The sequence below is a fragment of the Mixophyes fleayi genome, chromosome 1, assembly GCF_038048845.1.
Source record: "Mixophyes fleayi isolate aMixFle1 chromosome 1, aMixFle1.hap1, whole genome shotgun sequence".
Classification (NCBI taxonomy): Eukaryota; Metazoa; Chordata; class Amphibia; order Anura; family Limnodynastidae; genus Mixophyes; species Mixophyes fleayi.
Genome location: NC_134402.1, coordinates 362,975,371 through 362,992,827, shown reverse-complemented (window position 1 = coordinate 362,992,827; position 17,457 = coordinate 362,975,371). Strand labels below are relative to the sequence as shown.

Genomic DNA, 17,457 nt, shown 5'->3' with positions numbered 1-17,457 from the left:
TCCCTCCATCGCCCCACAAACAAAATGGCACCCATTAATTAGCCTCCACCTACCTCACATGCACTACATTGCCAAAAGCCCCCTGTGTCATCACACACACATTACTGTGCCACCTTATGATCACACCGTGCCCTCCATGCTGCTTTTCCTCCTTTACCTGGCCCCCCTTCATCACACTGTGCCATGCTGGTTTTACCCCTCTTCACACTCTGCCATGATGCCTTTACTCCCCCTTCACACTCTGCCATGCTTCCCCCTTATCACTCTATGCCATGCTGCTCTCCCTTCTCCTTCACCACCCTGTGCTCCCCTTCTTCATCACCCTGTGTCTTTTCTCTCTCCCCCCTCTTCTTCATTACACTGTGCCTTTTTCTCTCTCTCCCCCACCTCCATTTATTCATCACCCCTTGCCTCCCTCCCCCCTCTTTTTCATCACACTGTGTCTTTCTGCTTTGCTTTTCTCCATCTCTTTTACTTACCTTTTGTATTGGCTTCTTTCATCTCTTTTCCTCTCTTCTGTCTTCTTTTTAAGGACTCCTCTCTGCGTTGCTCCTCACTGAAATTTCTGTGTGTATTTTTTTTCTATTATTGTGACCACCAAAATCACCTTTTTTTTTTTTTTTTTTTTTTTACTGGGAGTCCCAGTAACAGTTTTCTGAGATCATATTTTTTCAAGATGCAGTTTTAGTGGGGGAAGGGTAGCATGCAGTGATACCGCCAATAAACTGCAATCAGATCCATTGCAAACTTGATTCCAATAGCAGCTTTAAACCTTAACAGTTTCTACCATAATTACCATCACCAAGTTGCCTGTAGCTTGTTTGCATCTGCTTCTTCAACTACAGGGTTTCTGCAGAGGGTTTGGAGTGGTAACAGTTGGCTAGACAGTCCCAAGACTGCATATCGGTATCAGTTACCCAAATCAACCAAACAGTATTACTTTTTGGTTGGATATTGTTTCTAAACTAAAGCAGACCAGTCCCATTTTGTTTTGGCATATATGTATTTAATGGAAGCGCTTTTTTGAAAGTGGAGTTATACTTTAATTATACAAGGCAATAATAAAATGTCATTATTTTAATATATTTTAATGTAACTCACTGGTATAAAGTTTTGTTGCTAACGTGTTTGTCCCTCCGCAGATACTGTTTCCTATAAATTCTCTTAAAGAGATTGCCGTTTTAAATTTAGCTGTCAAAGTTGCCCCTGATTTTTCACATTACATATTTTTACTTACAACATTTCCTCCAAAAATATTGTTTTTTTTGAGCCTCATTTGTATCTTAAATCATCCTTGAAAGTAAGGGGTCATTGGAACTGTCTTTATTTTTGTGTCACTTTTTTACGCCCCCATGCACTCGGCATCAGGATCTTGTTTCTGGGATCTTTTGGGGGGAGATCATAAAAGTTGGCAACTATGGTTTATATGTGCGTATAAATGTGTATTCCATATAAAACACACTTAGATGGTGAACATGACCACCTAAAGTGATGTACAAAAATAGGGCAGTTTAATGTATCCAAAATGCTCTGTGAGCTAAACTGTGAGTGCTTACTGAAATGTCCAGGCTCCAAGGTGTGAAGTTTATTAAAACATCTCATTGAAACCAAATCTTGTTTTTGCATGTGCCAAGTCACGTGCATCACAGCAGCTAGTTTACATTCATCATGGAATATCTCATTCACAGTTGTCTGTCAAGATCCTTCTATCTCCCACTTCCTATAGACGCTATTTTGAGTTGCTAGTCCACATGCATACCTGTTATATGGAATGCACAACAAAGGGAGCACAATGCTTAAAAAGACAAATATTACTAGCTCCAATGCATCCTAGTCTCCTTTCGCTAATGTAGAAGAGTCTTTTTTTTAAGACTATTCAACGAGTCGGCGGATTGTGCTACTCACTACCTGTTAACTTTCCACTGCATACGGCGTATTGGAAGAAGTGATCATTCCGGGTGTACCACGTCCCTTTCATTTTTGTCTATGTCTGCAAATTTTCTGGTACATGTATTTTATCCTTATCTTTTAAGGATTGCACTTGACTTGTTTAAAAGTGCATGTGTTTTTATTTTATATTGGTTTTAATAAAAGGTAATACCAGAGATATATTTTGGATATATTTTGCCTTTTTTATGTTCTATGAGAGCTGTTTACTACGGAGGAATTATCTCTCGCCGTGAGACTATCTTTTGATGTGCCTATTACAAGCATTATTCCTGTACGCATACATCCATTAAGGAACTAAGGGGTATATTTACTAAACTGCGGGTTTGAAAAACGGGAGATGTTGCCTATAGCAACCAATCAGATTCTAGATGTCATTTTGTAGAATGCACTAAATAAATGAAGGCTAGAATCTGATTGGTTGCTATAGGCAACATCTCCACTTTTCAAAACTCGCAGTTTAGTAAATCTAGCCCTAAGTCTCCATATCACTACATGCTGTTTCTCTGCACATGTGATGGATTGAACTTTCTGCCTCCCAAATTGGTTGATTGTCCTTCTATGTTCCCCTTTTATTGTATGGACTACACTATGTTTTGTTTTGTGTTTTTTGAGATTGCTTAGATTGTTCATTTGATAGTCCATATATCTTCATTCAAGAACTACCAAGTCACTCAAGTGAACTCACGGGAGCGCTTGTAACGTATGTTTTGTTTTTACAAGGTATCTAACAATGTTTATTCTGTAACGTAGGTGGCCATCTATCTTGAAGTTTTATAACCATATGGACTTTCTGGACTGGCTGGAAGAATATAAGACCAGGTACAATGCTGGCATAGCAGCACAAAAGATGGTGTCTTCATTTTCAAAGGAGCTCATCATAGAACGTGTAAGTTTACTCTTCAGTGTTTTGTTTTGTTTTTTTTAAACTTATATCTTCACGGTTTGTTTCTGTAAAATCATAAGTTAACCTTTTAAGGACATTTTTGTTCTTAGGGGGTTAAGTGTGCAGAATGGACCAATTGATTTACTTTTAATCCTTATTTTGTTTTTGATTTTTGTTTGACAGCGTATCCCTTGTGAAAGTTTTAATGATCTTGAGACTTTGGGCTACCCAGCACATTTTATTGAAGATGAGTTATTGTCTATCCTCAATATTGAAAGCGGGTAAGAAATCTCAATAATTCATATTAGGATACTTTTGCATATATTTGGCAAACTTGAGACAGGGGCAAAATAATTTTCAAGTGGTCAATCTATTCTTCTATTTAATGCTGTGTTTGATCATTTAATAGACAATTGTAGGTTCTTCAAACAACGCACAATTCAGTGAGGTCTTTTAATTAATTTACATTTACAAGTATTTAAAATGAAAAAAATAAATGTATATGCATTTTAATAATTGTTACGGGTACTTGTAATGAAATGTGTTGGGGTCAACATTGTTTATATAATATTCTGTATATGTTAACCATATAAGATCCCATTTGACATCAGTTCAGTATCATCAGATTAATGTACTTACTAAATCAGTGTTCTCCCCATAAAATTTTGCCAGCCGGGTGGCATTAAGAAGTAGCTGGGTGGGGGCAGTGTAATACTTTGCAATAATATTGAAAAATGTTGAAGGTTATTGCCCATATCTGCCAGGACTGGTCAGACTGGTGGTCAGTGGTCTAGCACACACTGCTGGCTGTAGTGCTCACATAGTGCCTGTTATAATAGGAGAAACAATGGTTTATTCTACAGTATTATAATAGGACTCTGTTGGGCTCCAAGAGCCGGGTGACAAGTAAAAACAGACGGGTGGAGCACCTGGGAAATAGGTGCTGGGGAGAACACTGCTAAATTTTGCCCTGGTAGTCTTTTGCGTTCCAGGGAGATCCATTCATAGGGATCTGTATACAATAGTATGCACTCCAACTGCAATCAAGGGGGGTACCCAAAACATTTATTGATGAAACATTTCTGGACTGATTTAAGCAAAGCAACATTTCAGGGTAGCCAAAGTGTCCCTGCCATTTTTTAAGAAATCCCTCTTATTGCATTTGAAGTGCACACTGTTAATATGAAAAAATTATTTTGTTGTGCTGATGCTCCAGCACTCGGGTACACCCTGCTTATATGTATTGCTCCTAATAAGATCAGCATGTCTTTTTAATATCTTTACATAATACCCCGGGAGGTTAGGGGACTGCTGTACAATGGTTACCTGACTGGATCACGCGGTTGCTTAAATCACATGATTACAGCTATGTACTGCATAGCATACATCAGTCTGCTTCATGTGCCCTGAATTCCCTCTCATGCAGGTGATGGTAATTGGGTGGATATTGGGTCATGTGCGTAAAGGAGTAATAAGTGGAAAAATAGAATTTGGAGGTGAAAAGGGTTTTCATAATTAACGACTGATTAGTGGCTGTGCATTGTTCCTATGTTGCAGATTATTTTTATAATGCACAAGTGTCAATTTATTTATTTGTCTAGGAAGTGTCTGACTCAGAAGTATTGTGCAAAGAAAATCCTTTATTTCATACACCAAGAGGCTACAATATGTAAATTGAAGGACTTTCTCCAGAGACCTGTAGACCAGCAACACCTCTTAGAAGGTTTGTCATGTAATAGTCCTCAAGTATGGAAAAATAATTGTTAATACATTGCTGAAACATTGGTGTTTTATTTCATATGTTCATAAGAATTTAAATGATGTGGCTTTGTTGTTTTGTGGGTTTTTTTTGTTTGTTTTTGGGTGTGTGGGGGGTAAGGACGTAAGGAAATACTGCCTTCTAGTGTTATATCCAGCCTTTACTCTGCCATTAGCAGTGCAGAAGAGAAGGGTGAATAGAAATTATATTTGTATTCGCCTGTTCACAATTCTGACCAATAGTTTACTTTTGTTATTTCTTTTCTAGTTGGTATAATTGTGTATTTGGAGTTTCTTAAAAGTGAATGTAGCAGCAGATTTCAGATGTTCATTTACTAGTATATCAAGTCCCTTTTAAAAATAAAAAGTAAATATAAAAAGTACAAGTATGGGTTTTTCTTTGTTTGTGTCCTTGAGCACATATATTAATTAATTGCTTGCTTCTAGGTGCTGTTCTCATTGATCAGTATTGTAACCCTCTAGAAGTTGTGAGTCTTGACAATATCCAAGCACAGCTTGAAGGTATCGTGGGGAAGGTGAAATCTCACTTGAGTGTGAAGAACAGTAGACATCCCAGTTTGGTCATACAGGCAGGTTTGTACAAACTGCTTACAAATACTATACAATGATACTATACAATGTTAAAAACCAAATCAAGTGTAATTCTATGGTAATCGTCTGCATTTTTTTTTTTAACTTTCCATGGTTCTTTTCTGTAAGGGTCACATTGAACATCCACATCCAATAACTGGATTTACAGAATTACGTAGAACCCTATTGAATCATTGTGATGTGTACATTACTATTTTCTATATCATGTATATGAGAAACACGTGCTGATCTGAAAGTGAATTTGTGCATATTGATAAAGTTGTGTTTTTTTTTCTTTCTTCTGAAACACCAATATTATACACAGTACATGGAAGGTGAACAGACATTGTGCCGGTACACACTGAAACAAGGGTGTAAACATGGCCCAGATTGTGAAAGCTTACAATCAAATTGAAGGAATAAAAGAAACAAGGTCTAATTTTTATACAAAATACTGCCAAGTTCCAGCCTTTTTAAGACCTAAATTACAAAGGTCACTACAGTATTTTCAACAAAAAAAAAAAACAACAACAAATAGTCTGGCGTTAGTTAAACATAGATATTATGTAGAAGATGTGATCATAAAAAAAAAATATATAATAATAATAATTGGTGTCTACAAGATCAGTCAGCTCTCAATTTAACAAGTACGGTGTCTTGTTATATAACTCATATAAGAAAAACGTATGAGAGTGCTGGTATTCTAATAATCCTATTAAATTAACATAAAATTCTCAATAATAAAATATTAAACCCATTTATATCACATGACATGACATAAATTTGTCCTGATCTCCACCACCTCTGAGGATATGTAACATAAAGTCCTTTCACAGTGTGGTAAAAGCTCTGTAGTCCCAGCTAAATAGGGAACTGCTTCCTACATTGGCACCCTTCACCCCTTGCACCTTATTGTAATACTGCAACAACTAAACTTAGAGCTCTTTTATATCAAACAGCATATATGGATTTATTGACTTGAATGCTTGGAACTTAGATTTCTATCTTTCAGTCAATCTGTATCTCTCAATGACCACAGTTCATTAATTAAATGGAGTGTTTTGTCCAGATAATTAGCCCTAAGGCAGAATATTAGCAGAGGAGCTGATATAACAGACAAGCTTATCCACTTTATAGGTGATGGCTCCAGCGATATGTAGCTGTAATTCAGAACACAGCACAGTTGTATTATGCTATATATCTCCACTTCAGCAGTATGGTCCTCGCTGTACCTTACATATGTCTGAGTGAAAGCTCCCAAAATCCTCCTGGAAACTGTGGTGATGATATCAGTATTTAAAGAGGTGATTCCAAGCATAGAAGGGCTCCATGTGCTCTGCAAACAAACATTCAGATGACTTGACGCGTTTCTTCACCCCTTCTATGGATAGTTTCATCAGAGGAAACCACTACAGTATTTGTTTAGTGCATTGGTAGAAGCCCTCCTGGGAATCTGCATTTACATATCAAGCAAGCCCAAACATGGGTATAGATTGAGGCCCAATCTCCACCACCTCTGAGGATCTGTAAAATAAAGTCCTTTTGCAGTGTGGTAAAAGCTCTGTTGCCCCAGATAAACAGGGAACTGCTTCTTAAATTGGCCCCCTCCACCCCTTGCACCTTATTGGAATACTGCAATAACTAAACTTAGAGCAAAATGCATGCTTTCCATGAAAACGGATGCAATTGTGCCAAAACAGGTGCATAGTGCCATTGGGCTGCAGTTTTGTATTATTGTAAATGTTTTTCAGTTATTTATATATTATTTTGATTGTGTTTGAAAGAAGTCCCTCTATTGTAAAAATTAGACATTCAGTGAATTCTTAATGAATGGTGCAACAACATAATCTTGATGTGCTTATACTGAATAAATTTTGTTTTGTCTTTGATAGGTTCAGTTTTAAGTAGTAATGGAACATACAAGTTGAGTACATGCATTTTATGAGACAGGATGGCAATTACATTGGAAACTAGTTGGATGAATTTGATCTTCCTTTGTTGTCTGTAACTGCAGCAGTTGGGTTGGAGCAGACGCTGGTCTATTAAGTGCGATGAGAGTAGATTTATACGTTGAGGTAGTCAGATCAGGGTATGAAGGTGATGCAAAACTTGGTGACAGGTCTTTATGTGCAGGTCTGTTTGGGGAGCTGACATTGGAAAATAAGTGTACGTTTGAGGAGGGTAAGTTATGTGCAGATCGGAGGAAATGTGTATTAGAACTAAACTGTGTAGGAGAATGGGAGCAAAGAAAAAGGACAATAACCGTAAGAAGCTTGAAGGCAGCAGGTGACATGTCATGGTTCAGATTCGTAGGTATCAGAAGAAAGGAAGCAAGAAAGCCATACAAACAGTTCCAACTAAACTACATGAAATGACACAGATAAATAGATGGATGTAGTTCTCCACCACCTGGCCCAGCTAGCGACCCTGTGTAGCCGAGGGTAGTAAGATCTGTTAGTCTCAGCATATACACGTAATTGCTTATTTTTGTGTGAACGCATTTTGGATCTGTGTTTTAGACACTAATGCACCTGCCCCAGTAAGTGCAAAGTGATTTGTAGGATAATAGATTTTTGGAGGGATGAGGTGTTGGAAACAGTCTTGAAACTCTACAGGGCACCCATCCATTTTTGAAGTAGTTTAAATCAAATCGTAAGGGTGAGATGTGTGGACTACTATGAGGTACATCAGTGATTTACTGAGTGTAAAGGAAAAAGAGCGTTAGTAGAGAGACAAGTTGGTTTGTGAAATGAAGAATAGGAAACCGAAGAGGCTTCACGTTGGACATTGCTATTTCTGTGGATTAGTAGCATCTGTAATGAAGTTAGATTATAGAAATTATTCATGTTTTTCTTGGGATTTTTATTCTGATTCTAAGGGGGGGTTTGAATTGTAATAAAATCCGCGCGTGGTGCCTACAGAACGGCCACAAGACATCTCACGCAGTTTTTATTTTCATTGCAGAAATTTTGCTCACACCCCATAGAGGTGCGAGTAAAAAATGAGCGTTCCTTGTAGTAACGGTAAAAATGCGCGGCTGGCATGTTCTGAGGAACATCGTGGCCAGTTGAATCTGCCCCATAATGTGGTATTACGCATGTATAAATGAAACTTTGTTATTGCTGCTGCAGGTGAAATATTCAGATTAGAAGATATTGATCTACAAGGACAAGTTTTGGATGCCCTGAATCATGTCCTCTATGCAGAGATGAAATTTAAAGGAAATCTGGCTGATTTTTATAACCCCCTCAATTCCTACATCCACCAGGTAAGATTGTGAACTGCTCCCCATCGTTAATTATTCCTTAATCATTTGCAGCACAGTTTAGATTGCTGAAACACACTGTCTAAATGTGAAGATAATAGGAAATTTAACCTCTTCCCAGCTACTGTATCTAGGACTCCTACAGCCATTACCAATATATATGTGTCATATAAAATATGGCTGCACACATTAGAAATCTCCACTTTTCAAACTTGCCGGAAACTCACAGCCTGATACATTTACCCCCAAGTGTTCATTAATACAGATATGTGCTAGAGAAATCTCTTTGCTTCTCCAGATGGTGATAAGAAGTATTTTCCTAGACAAGTAACTAGCAGTGTAGTATATTTACAAGTGGTGCCAGTCTGACCCACCCTCTCCCCCTGCAGTGGCCAGTGAGAGTGTCAATGAGATTAGTGATTAAAGGGGAAACTAATAGTAGACTGGCTTTACAGTGTACCTAGGAATAGGCTTAGACTGATACACTGGCTACAGTGAGGGGGGAAGGGGGTTATCCATGACATGAAAACACAGTTCTTTCCCCCACAATACATTCTAAGTTTGGGAAAAAATAAATATTCTATGTTCATTATTCCTTCCGACCAATACTGTGTTCTTGTATATTTGTTACACATAAGTTTTGGGGCATTTGTAAAATACCACTTGGTGCTTGGAATGATGGCAGTTATTATGTCAATGAACCACTGTTCCAGTTATAGTTGGTGCTCTGCACTTCCGCTTATTTTTGTTTTGTTTTTCCCCCTGATTTTACAACAATATTCATTCTGTGTGAAAGGTCAGACTGTAAAGATCATTTTCAAGTGCAATACATGCTGGATCAGAGCTTTTCTATTCATGTGAGTGTATTCCTAGCCCATTCATAGGTGCACGCCCACATCACCGTTTCTGCAATATATACCTATATTTGTAGGATTACAGGCCCTCCTGGAAAATGGGAAAACATCACTTCAAAGCCCTAGCTGCTACCAGTTTACTACCAGCCCATTTAGATATTGCTTGTGTCCTAAATACTGCTTGTATTATCTAACAGTGTATGCAGTGTACACCCAGCTGCACTGAATGATTTTAATTTTATTAACACCTGTTAGCCTGCAGTCATGGCTGCTTGGTTCATAACATCCTCTGTAGCTCTGCATCAAAAGCAAAGTATAAATAGACTGAAACAATTGGGCTTTCTTTTCTACTACTTTCCTGTGCCACAGAAAGTACATTACTTTGATATGATCAGTCCCAATAAAGCCATAAATGTTCTTTAAATAGTTTATTATGATTTTTATGTTATTAGGCTGTTATTGAATTTGGACTTTTTAACATGTTAAAGCTGGGCGGTTTTTAGAAGGGGGAGCTTATTCTATTTTGTTTTTGTTATGGTTATACTCGTTTTGTTTTTGTGTTTGTATTAGACTAGTGTAAAAGGTACAGAGCAAAGGGAGGGAAGTTGTGTAATATTGAATATGATCCTTCTTAGGTTTGCTTTTCTTCATGTCACACACCAACTTGGCTCTCTCCTAACACTTCCTTATTTTTTTTTTTATTTTTTTTTTTACAAAAAATGTAAAGAACCCTCTTAAAGGCTTTTTGCTATTTTTTTGACAACACGATGATAGGAAGGAGCTGTATGTTTTTTTTTTTTTGTTTTATTTTAATGCCAAATACCACAAATGATAACATGGCAATTGCAGATTTGGTTGAAAAACAATAGATAAAGACTGGGTTAACTGTTTTGCAAAGTGTGGCACTATTGTTTGAACAAAGTCAATTTGCTGTCTGTCATGCTCTACTCCATAGAATAGGAATGTGCCAGCTCAAAGAACTACCTTACAAACTCATATTGTTCATGTCCGCATGCGTAAAGGGATATACATGGCTTTAATATGGGTTTATTTCCACAGAATTGTTTACAATGTATAACAAATTGTCATATAATCAATTAAAGAATTAAATTTTGTATTTTATTGTTTGCAAAACGTGTATTGGGGCGCGCTCATTAAACGGGGGTTTGGCTCCCCCGTTTAGATACATATTAAAGTGTGTTTTCCACCTGCCCATCGTGCATTTCTTAATTTTATGCTTTTGAAATTATACTAATTTCAAAATACAGGTGTGGACTACCTTTTGTTTTCTGTGTTAAAGCTAGTACCACTCCTGTGACACTGGAAACCATTGTTTCCAAAGTCACCATACAATCTTGCTTTCATAGTTGTGGACGGAAGCATTAGTGTTACAAAGCCACGCAGGTTTTCGGACATTGACTGCCGTTTTCCTTTTGACCTCCCCAACCGCAAATACAAACACTCTTTAAGTGCCACTTTCAATGTTTGAATACCAATGGGTGCCCATTCTCACCTGTTACACAAAGACATTGCTTGAGAGTTTGCTTCTACCTTTTTATTTTGATGTTACATTCAGACAGATGTATCGGCTTTTCCATAATCACTGACTGTAAAAGGAAAGCTTGACTGATTTCATTGTTATTGATCTCATATCTTTCATATATTTGATTTTGCAGTGTAATTGGAAACCATCTCACAGTTATTCTTTCATATTAACTTATTTCCCAGTTCTGCCTAATTGTATTGATCATCCAGCAATAACTTCCTCCATTTCTTTTATAGGTTCTAATCAATAAGACTGGCATCCCCATCAGCCTGTCGGTACTGTATCTCACCCTTGCTGAACGGCTGGGAGTGCACTTGGAGCCAGTCAATTTTCCTCATCGCTTCATGCTCAGATGGTGTCAACATGCGCGGGGGTAAAAACGAATTATTTTTTTCCCCAGTAACTCTAGAAGGTACCGGTTCAGGAAATTGAATGTAACACCCTGACGTATTCTTGCTAAAAAAACTAATTCTGCTGACGGTAAATTATATATCGGCACATGTGGGCTTTGTGTGTACGTTTGTTTCTATGCCCATAATCTGGCTGGCAATGACAGTCTGATCTTCAACAGTTCCTGACCCCCAGATAACTGTTCATGATGTGTTGAACACCTAGGTTGAGGCTTAGGTATCACCATCCAGCTTGCGTGTGTGTGTACATAATATTGACCAGCGTAGGGAAAGCAACATTATGTAACCTATTTCAACCAGGTATATTTTTGCTTTCATCTATCTGCCTTTGAACACACTGAAAGCAAATATGAACTTGTTAGCTTTCCATTTATCTAATGGTCAAACTATATATTGGCACCCTCTTGGCAATAAAGATAACAACATTATTCTTTACCCTGCTATAATGAGCATTGAATGTTGCATGTAATATGGGGCCTGACACTACTGTATTTGAAGGGGCTAACCAAGGGCCTAACATTCATCTGTTGCATGTTTGTCTCTGTTGACCGCTATTTGTAACCAGGTATCTTCTGATGTGAAACCAGTGGGTCTGACACCATTTGGTGTTTGTTTGTTGTGGTTCACTAGTGACTACGGCCTGTAGCCAATGGCCTGGCACCACCCCATTATATGTGTGAGACCATTCTAATGGCTGTGGGTCACATATAATAAAGGGACTGACACAATTCTATTACATGGAGATCACTAGTGAGTGCTGTGTCACTACCAGTGCAGCTTGACAATAATCCTTCTGAATCTCATCCACAACAGTTCAAACATCACAGACTATGTATATGTGGATGCATTTGGATACGGCAAACGCCTTACTGCAAAAGAATGTGAATTCATAATTGGGCGACATGTGACAGAAGAGGTCTATGCAGCTGTCGGTGCAAAGGATGTCCTACAGCGCATGGTGGGAAACCTTCTTAACCTTGGAAAGCGGTAAGAACCAATAATAACTTCATATATTAGCATTCTTTATTATACTCTTAACACTTCTTCTGTATGACATGGTTTCTATCCAGTGGTGCTGTGGTTTCCAGATACCGGCTATGTTATAGACCTACCTCGGTACTTTCAGATATGCAATTACTTTTTTATGACCTACTGTTGTGTTTCTTACCCACCATATACCACTCACCCCTACCCCATTTAATGTGTTTCCCTCCCGCCTTTTTTTTTTTTTTGTACCCTCATTTGAAAACCTTGCAAAACTTAATAAAACTGTCTTCAGTTACGCAGTTAAAAAAAAAAAAAAAAATGAAGCATACAGCCATGCAATCTTCATAGTTGAATTTTATCAGTAGAATGGATCGTATGGAAGAGCTCTGTGACTGTCCTAGGATGCCACTTTTCCCACTGGTAGGTTCATCAAATATCTGCCTTGCAAAACTGCCCTGGTCACCTGTAAGTGCTATTATTGTGGAGTGGAAACGTCTAAAAACAACCGCTCAACTGTGAAGTGTTAGGCCACCCAATCTTACAGAATGGTACAGGTGAGTACTGAAGCACGTAGTGCATAGAGTGCCTGTCCTCGCTTACAGTACTCAGTACTGAGTTACAAACTGCCTCTGGAAGCAACAACTTCATTGATTGGCTTCTATGGTCGAGCAACCGCACCCAAGCCTCAGTGCAGAATACCAAATGTCACTAAAGTGTCATAAAGCACACAGTCATTCTATTCTGGAGCAATGGAAACGTGTTCTCTGGAGTGATGAATTGCCCCCATCTGGCAGTCTGATGAATGAATCTGGGTTTGATGTATGCCAAGAGAATGCTTCTTCAACAAATGAGTACCGCCAACCGTAAAATGTGGTGAAGGAGGAATAATTTGGTGCAGTTTTCCATTTTTTGGCTTGGGCCCCTTAGTTCCAGTGAAGGGAATTCTTAACGCTACAGCATACAATGACATTCTAACTTCTAACATTTTGGGCAACAGTTTGTGGAAGGCCCTTTACTGTTTCAGCATGAAACAGCAAGGTCCCTTAACAAAAAAAAAAAAAGGTTTGGTGTGGAAGAACCTTATTGACCTCAGCCCCATCCAACACCTTTGGGATGAATTGGAATGCCCTCTGTGAGCCGTGCCTTATCGCCCAACACTAGTGCCCAACCTCACTTATGCTCTTGTGGCTGAATGGCTGCGAATCTCCGCAGCCATGTTGCAAAATCTAGTGGCCACTCCCGTATTAATGCTCATGGTTTGTGAATGAGATGTTCAACAGGCCCGGTATGGATGAGATGTTCAGGTGTCCACATATCTTTGGCCATGTAGTGTATGTTATATATAACTGGAATCCATAGAAACATTTGCTTAGGAATTGCTGCATTAGTGCAGACAATTGTTGGCTTTTTAATGTTCACCTATGAACACCATGAATGCTGTGTTCTTTCCTCAACTATAGTAAGCACCATATTACCATATTATAGGCTTTTACATCCCAAGTGGTTTAAAAATTGATCAATATACTCTCTGCATTTAGCTTAGCTCATGCTTAATGTATGATATGTAGAGAATGCAATAGAGCATAATGTTGGGCAATTCCAACAATTTTCAATAACCATTCCTGTGCTGTCTCTGAAATGGTATAGTCATGATTCGGTATATGATTCGATGTGTAAATATCACTTTAATATACCATTATATTCATAATAGTTCTACGGAATCTGCTGGCGCTATATAAATAAATGTTGATGATAATGATAGTTCAAACAATTGCATGTAAAGGAAAAGGCAACTTTAAAGCTCTGTGTATCAGGGTTAACTACCTCTGATTCTCCAAGTCCTGTTTTGAGGATTTTCTTTTTTTGGGAGCTGTTAAAATTGTTCCTGAACTTGTTAGATATATCATTTGTACATAATTAAAGATCCTGTAGCTATCGTGTCCACCCACAGTTGTTGAGAAAAGCTGGTGTATGACTTTTTATTTGGGGTGGGGGGGGGGGGGGTTGGTTTGTTTTTATTTATTTTTAGTTAGATTACTTATCTTCTACTGCATTATTGTTTCAAAGAACTAAATATATATAATTTTACGCACACACTGCCTAATACCTGTGGCTTGCATGTTGATAGCTAGGATGTTGACAAACCAGCATTGTGTAATTGTATGTTGGGTATTCTGAAAATAAAACTATTGCATCAAAACTGTGTTGAGAGATAGGTGTCACACCACTGGTAGCTGTATACAATCTAATTTAGAAAAATAGCAAAAATGAGTGCTAGTAAAAATAATAAAATGAATAATAAAAAAAAAAGTGTGTAAACAAGGATGATGAGGCAATGGATTCATGTTAGTTATTTACACGCTTATCCTCAGGATCGTTATGACACTGTACCATGTACAGACTACTTTATTTACACTTCCTAATGTGTATTCACCTTTGCCATGATTTTAGTGTAGCACTTTAGAGTGCAGCACAGCTCAGCTCTCAGTATGTGTTTGTGGATGTGTGCAAGGTTTTGTATAGAAGATCACACCAAAGACCTCACAATTCAATTCCTGCCAACTTGGAACTGCATGGTGAACATACAAGACACACCGCTTAGACTACAGGTCGTCTGTAAAGGAATGTGTGTTTCACCCGTGAATCCTCATCGGTCTACCCTTTAAATTGTGAGATTAGTGTATGTCCGTATATTTGTTTGGAATTATTTCTAAAGTGGACCCCTTCATTTGAATACATTGTCTTCCTATGGTTTGGTGTTGCCCCAATATCATATTGGGGCAACACTTGGTCCCTGTCTATGGCAATTTTTATAGGATGCCAGAATTGGCGTCAATTCATTTCATTTGTCTTGAAATTATTATTTATTTTTGATTATTTTATTTACAGACACTGGGAACTGCCATGGGCATTAGGTTCACTCCAAGCTTTGCTAATCTGGGGCTCTTTGAAGACCAATATATGAGGAATGTCCCCTTTAGAGTGAACTTTGCGCTCTATGACAGGTATATTAAAGATTTGTTTGTCATTTGGGACGGAGAATTCACTTCTATTTGAACCTTTGTGTATCTTAAAGTTAACAACAGTGCTTGTGAGTTTATCACAAAGTAACTGTTTTCGTCCTGTTGGCAATTGGCGGTATCACTTTTACTGAGACCTTCCATAAAAAGTGACTTTAATTATAAAAGCATCCATCTAAAATCCTGGAAGGATACCATTCCTAAATGCATCGTTCTTACAATTTGGAGGAATTGTTCATCACACACAGTACTGTCATTAATAAAAACATCCCTCTACCGCAATTGGATGAAATTTTAAAAACCTTATGTAGCTTGAACATGCACTAGAAGATCTAACATAAACTTAAAAATAGGTTAGCCCTAAGTTTTAAAAAAATAAATAAATAAAATGGATAAAAATGATTTTTCAGTCATGCTGCAGTCGACTTCTGTGGCAAAAACATTACATACAGCTTTGCTGAACATAGATGTGTAGAATGTCATTCTTATATAACTCACAATGAATATCCAATTGAAAGTTTTATTGTCAGTACACATATGTAATATATCTGATGGAGTGCAGATATGGTGTACAATATGTTGGACGCACAACCCATTCTCTCAACTCTTTTTTTTTCTTTTTCTTTTTTTTTTTTTTTCTTGTCCTAAAAAGATTGAAACTTGCAGTTTGTCTAAACATAGTGTATATCCTGTTGTCTCGATGGTGACATACAAGGTCTTAAAATGAAGGTACTTGAACATATTAAAGCTACACAAAGAGGTAGAGACAGGTTTAGACTTGTATATCAGAGAGAGACGTATTGTGCTGGGGCTTTCATCTCATCTGGCTGACGCTGTGTCTATGTAAATGAAGTTTGTTAGTGGATGTATTAGGTCATCTCCTTTGAAACCCTTAATCTTTGCGTTAATTGTGCGGCCTCACCCTGCAGCTACATTTACTGTGTATGGTCATAGCAGCGATTCGGAAGCCTGGCAAGGCATGCCGGATCAAAGGATGAGTTACAAACTGTGCATGCTTGTATTGTCTCATAACTTGTTGTTATGCCTTCAGAACACTATGCTGTCTATTATTAATACTCTTTATATTTCACCGTATCTTACAATAAGGATAGAATATTAATATACACACTTGGTGTAAAACTGTTGTTTAATCTGCTCTTTTTACTTGGACATACATCAGATGAGTTTCATCTAATGAAGTGAATGCATTCTTATTAAACAGTGTGCGCTGTTAGGGGTGCAGTCACAGGACAGTGACTAGGTATAAATGTGTTGATTTGGGTGTAAGTGTAAACCTGGAGTCTGAGTCTGATTAAGACATTGTAGGCCCCTTGGCTAGGAGTACTGTGAGGCCCCCATTTGTCAAGCAATTATATGCCCAATCCGATATTGGGGGGGGGGGCGGCAATTAACATCGGATTGGGCATAAATTGCTTGACAAATGTTCATTTTAAAATATCTACTCTGTATTTTGAAAATGCAAAAAAGGAGTTGGATCCAGAGTTCTCACAAAAAAAAATGCTACTGGTGCAGAACTGCATTCATCATGAGATGCGTCCCGCTGCAGATATGGTCAGAAATACGCTATGTTTGCATGCCTTTTAAGCTATTGTACTGCTTATGTTTATATATTTTTATTTTGTGTATCAAATGCTGTTGTGATGAGAAAGATCTGCCTTTATTTGAATTGGGTATTCAGCAGCTAAGCCTGTCATTAACACGGCTTACTCTTTTGTATTACATTTTCTTTGTTACATTGAATGGATACGTTGTACCAAACTAAGTTAATGTGTGTGTTTTTCCGAATGGAAAAAAGTTTAATTGTTGGAGCTCGGAACACACAGATTGGCCGCATCTAAATATGACCAGGAAATGGCGGAAACCATTTTCCTCTGATGAAACTGCACATGAAGGCAGCGAAGAAACGCGTTAAGGCATATTAAATTCAATGGTGCTTGCTAATTCATGAAGGTTTGATGGGATTATCTTTTGCAAGATGGGAACTATTTATTTTACCGGGCTGATTAATACTAGTATTTCACTGCTTGGCTGTATGAAGTTCACAGCTGTTACAACACTGTTCTTGTGGCTCTATCACGCAGTTAGCAGTGTCTATGTAATATAACAATCATCTATTTGTACAGCACTTTGGGTTCTTCATTACCTGCGTAGTTCTGCCTAATGCTTTTGGAA

The 17,457-nt window shown here is 37.9% G+C and overlaps 1 protein-coding gene across 2 annotated transcripts in view; it reads left to right on the top strand.

The window, feature by feature from the left end:
* The window catches only part of FBXO21 (F-box protein 21), a 31,587-nt gene that overhangs the window by 2,243 nt on the left and 11,887 nt on the right, over positions 1-17,457 (top strand). For both annotated transcript variants that reach the window (XM_075178517.1, XM_075178516.1), the window contains exons 2-8: positions 2,701-2,836; positions 3,017-3,114; positions 4,435-4,556; positions 5,039-5,185; positions 8,314-8,450; positions 11,084-11,220; positions 12,071-12,244. In XM_075178517.1, coding sequence (XP_075034618.1) covers positions 2,701-2,836; positions 3,017-3,114; positions 4,435-4,556; positions 5,039-5,185; positions 8,314-8,450; positions 11,084-11,220; positions 12,071-12,244 — 951 coding nt within the window. The remainder of the gene's footprint in view (positions 1-2,700; positions 2,837-3,016; positions 3,115-4,434; positions 4,557-5,038; positions 5,186-8,313; positions 8,451-11,083; positions 11,221-12,070; positions 12,245-17,457) is intronic.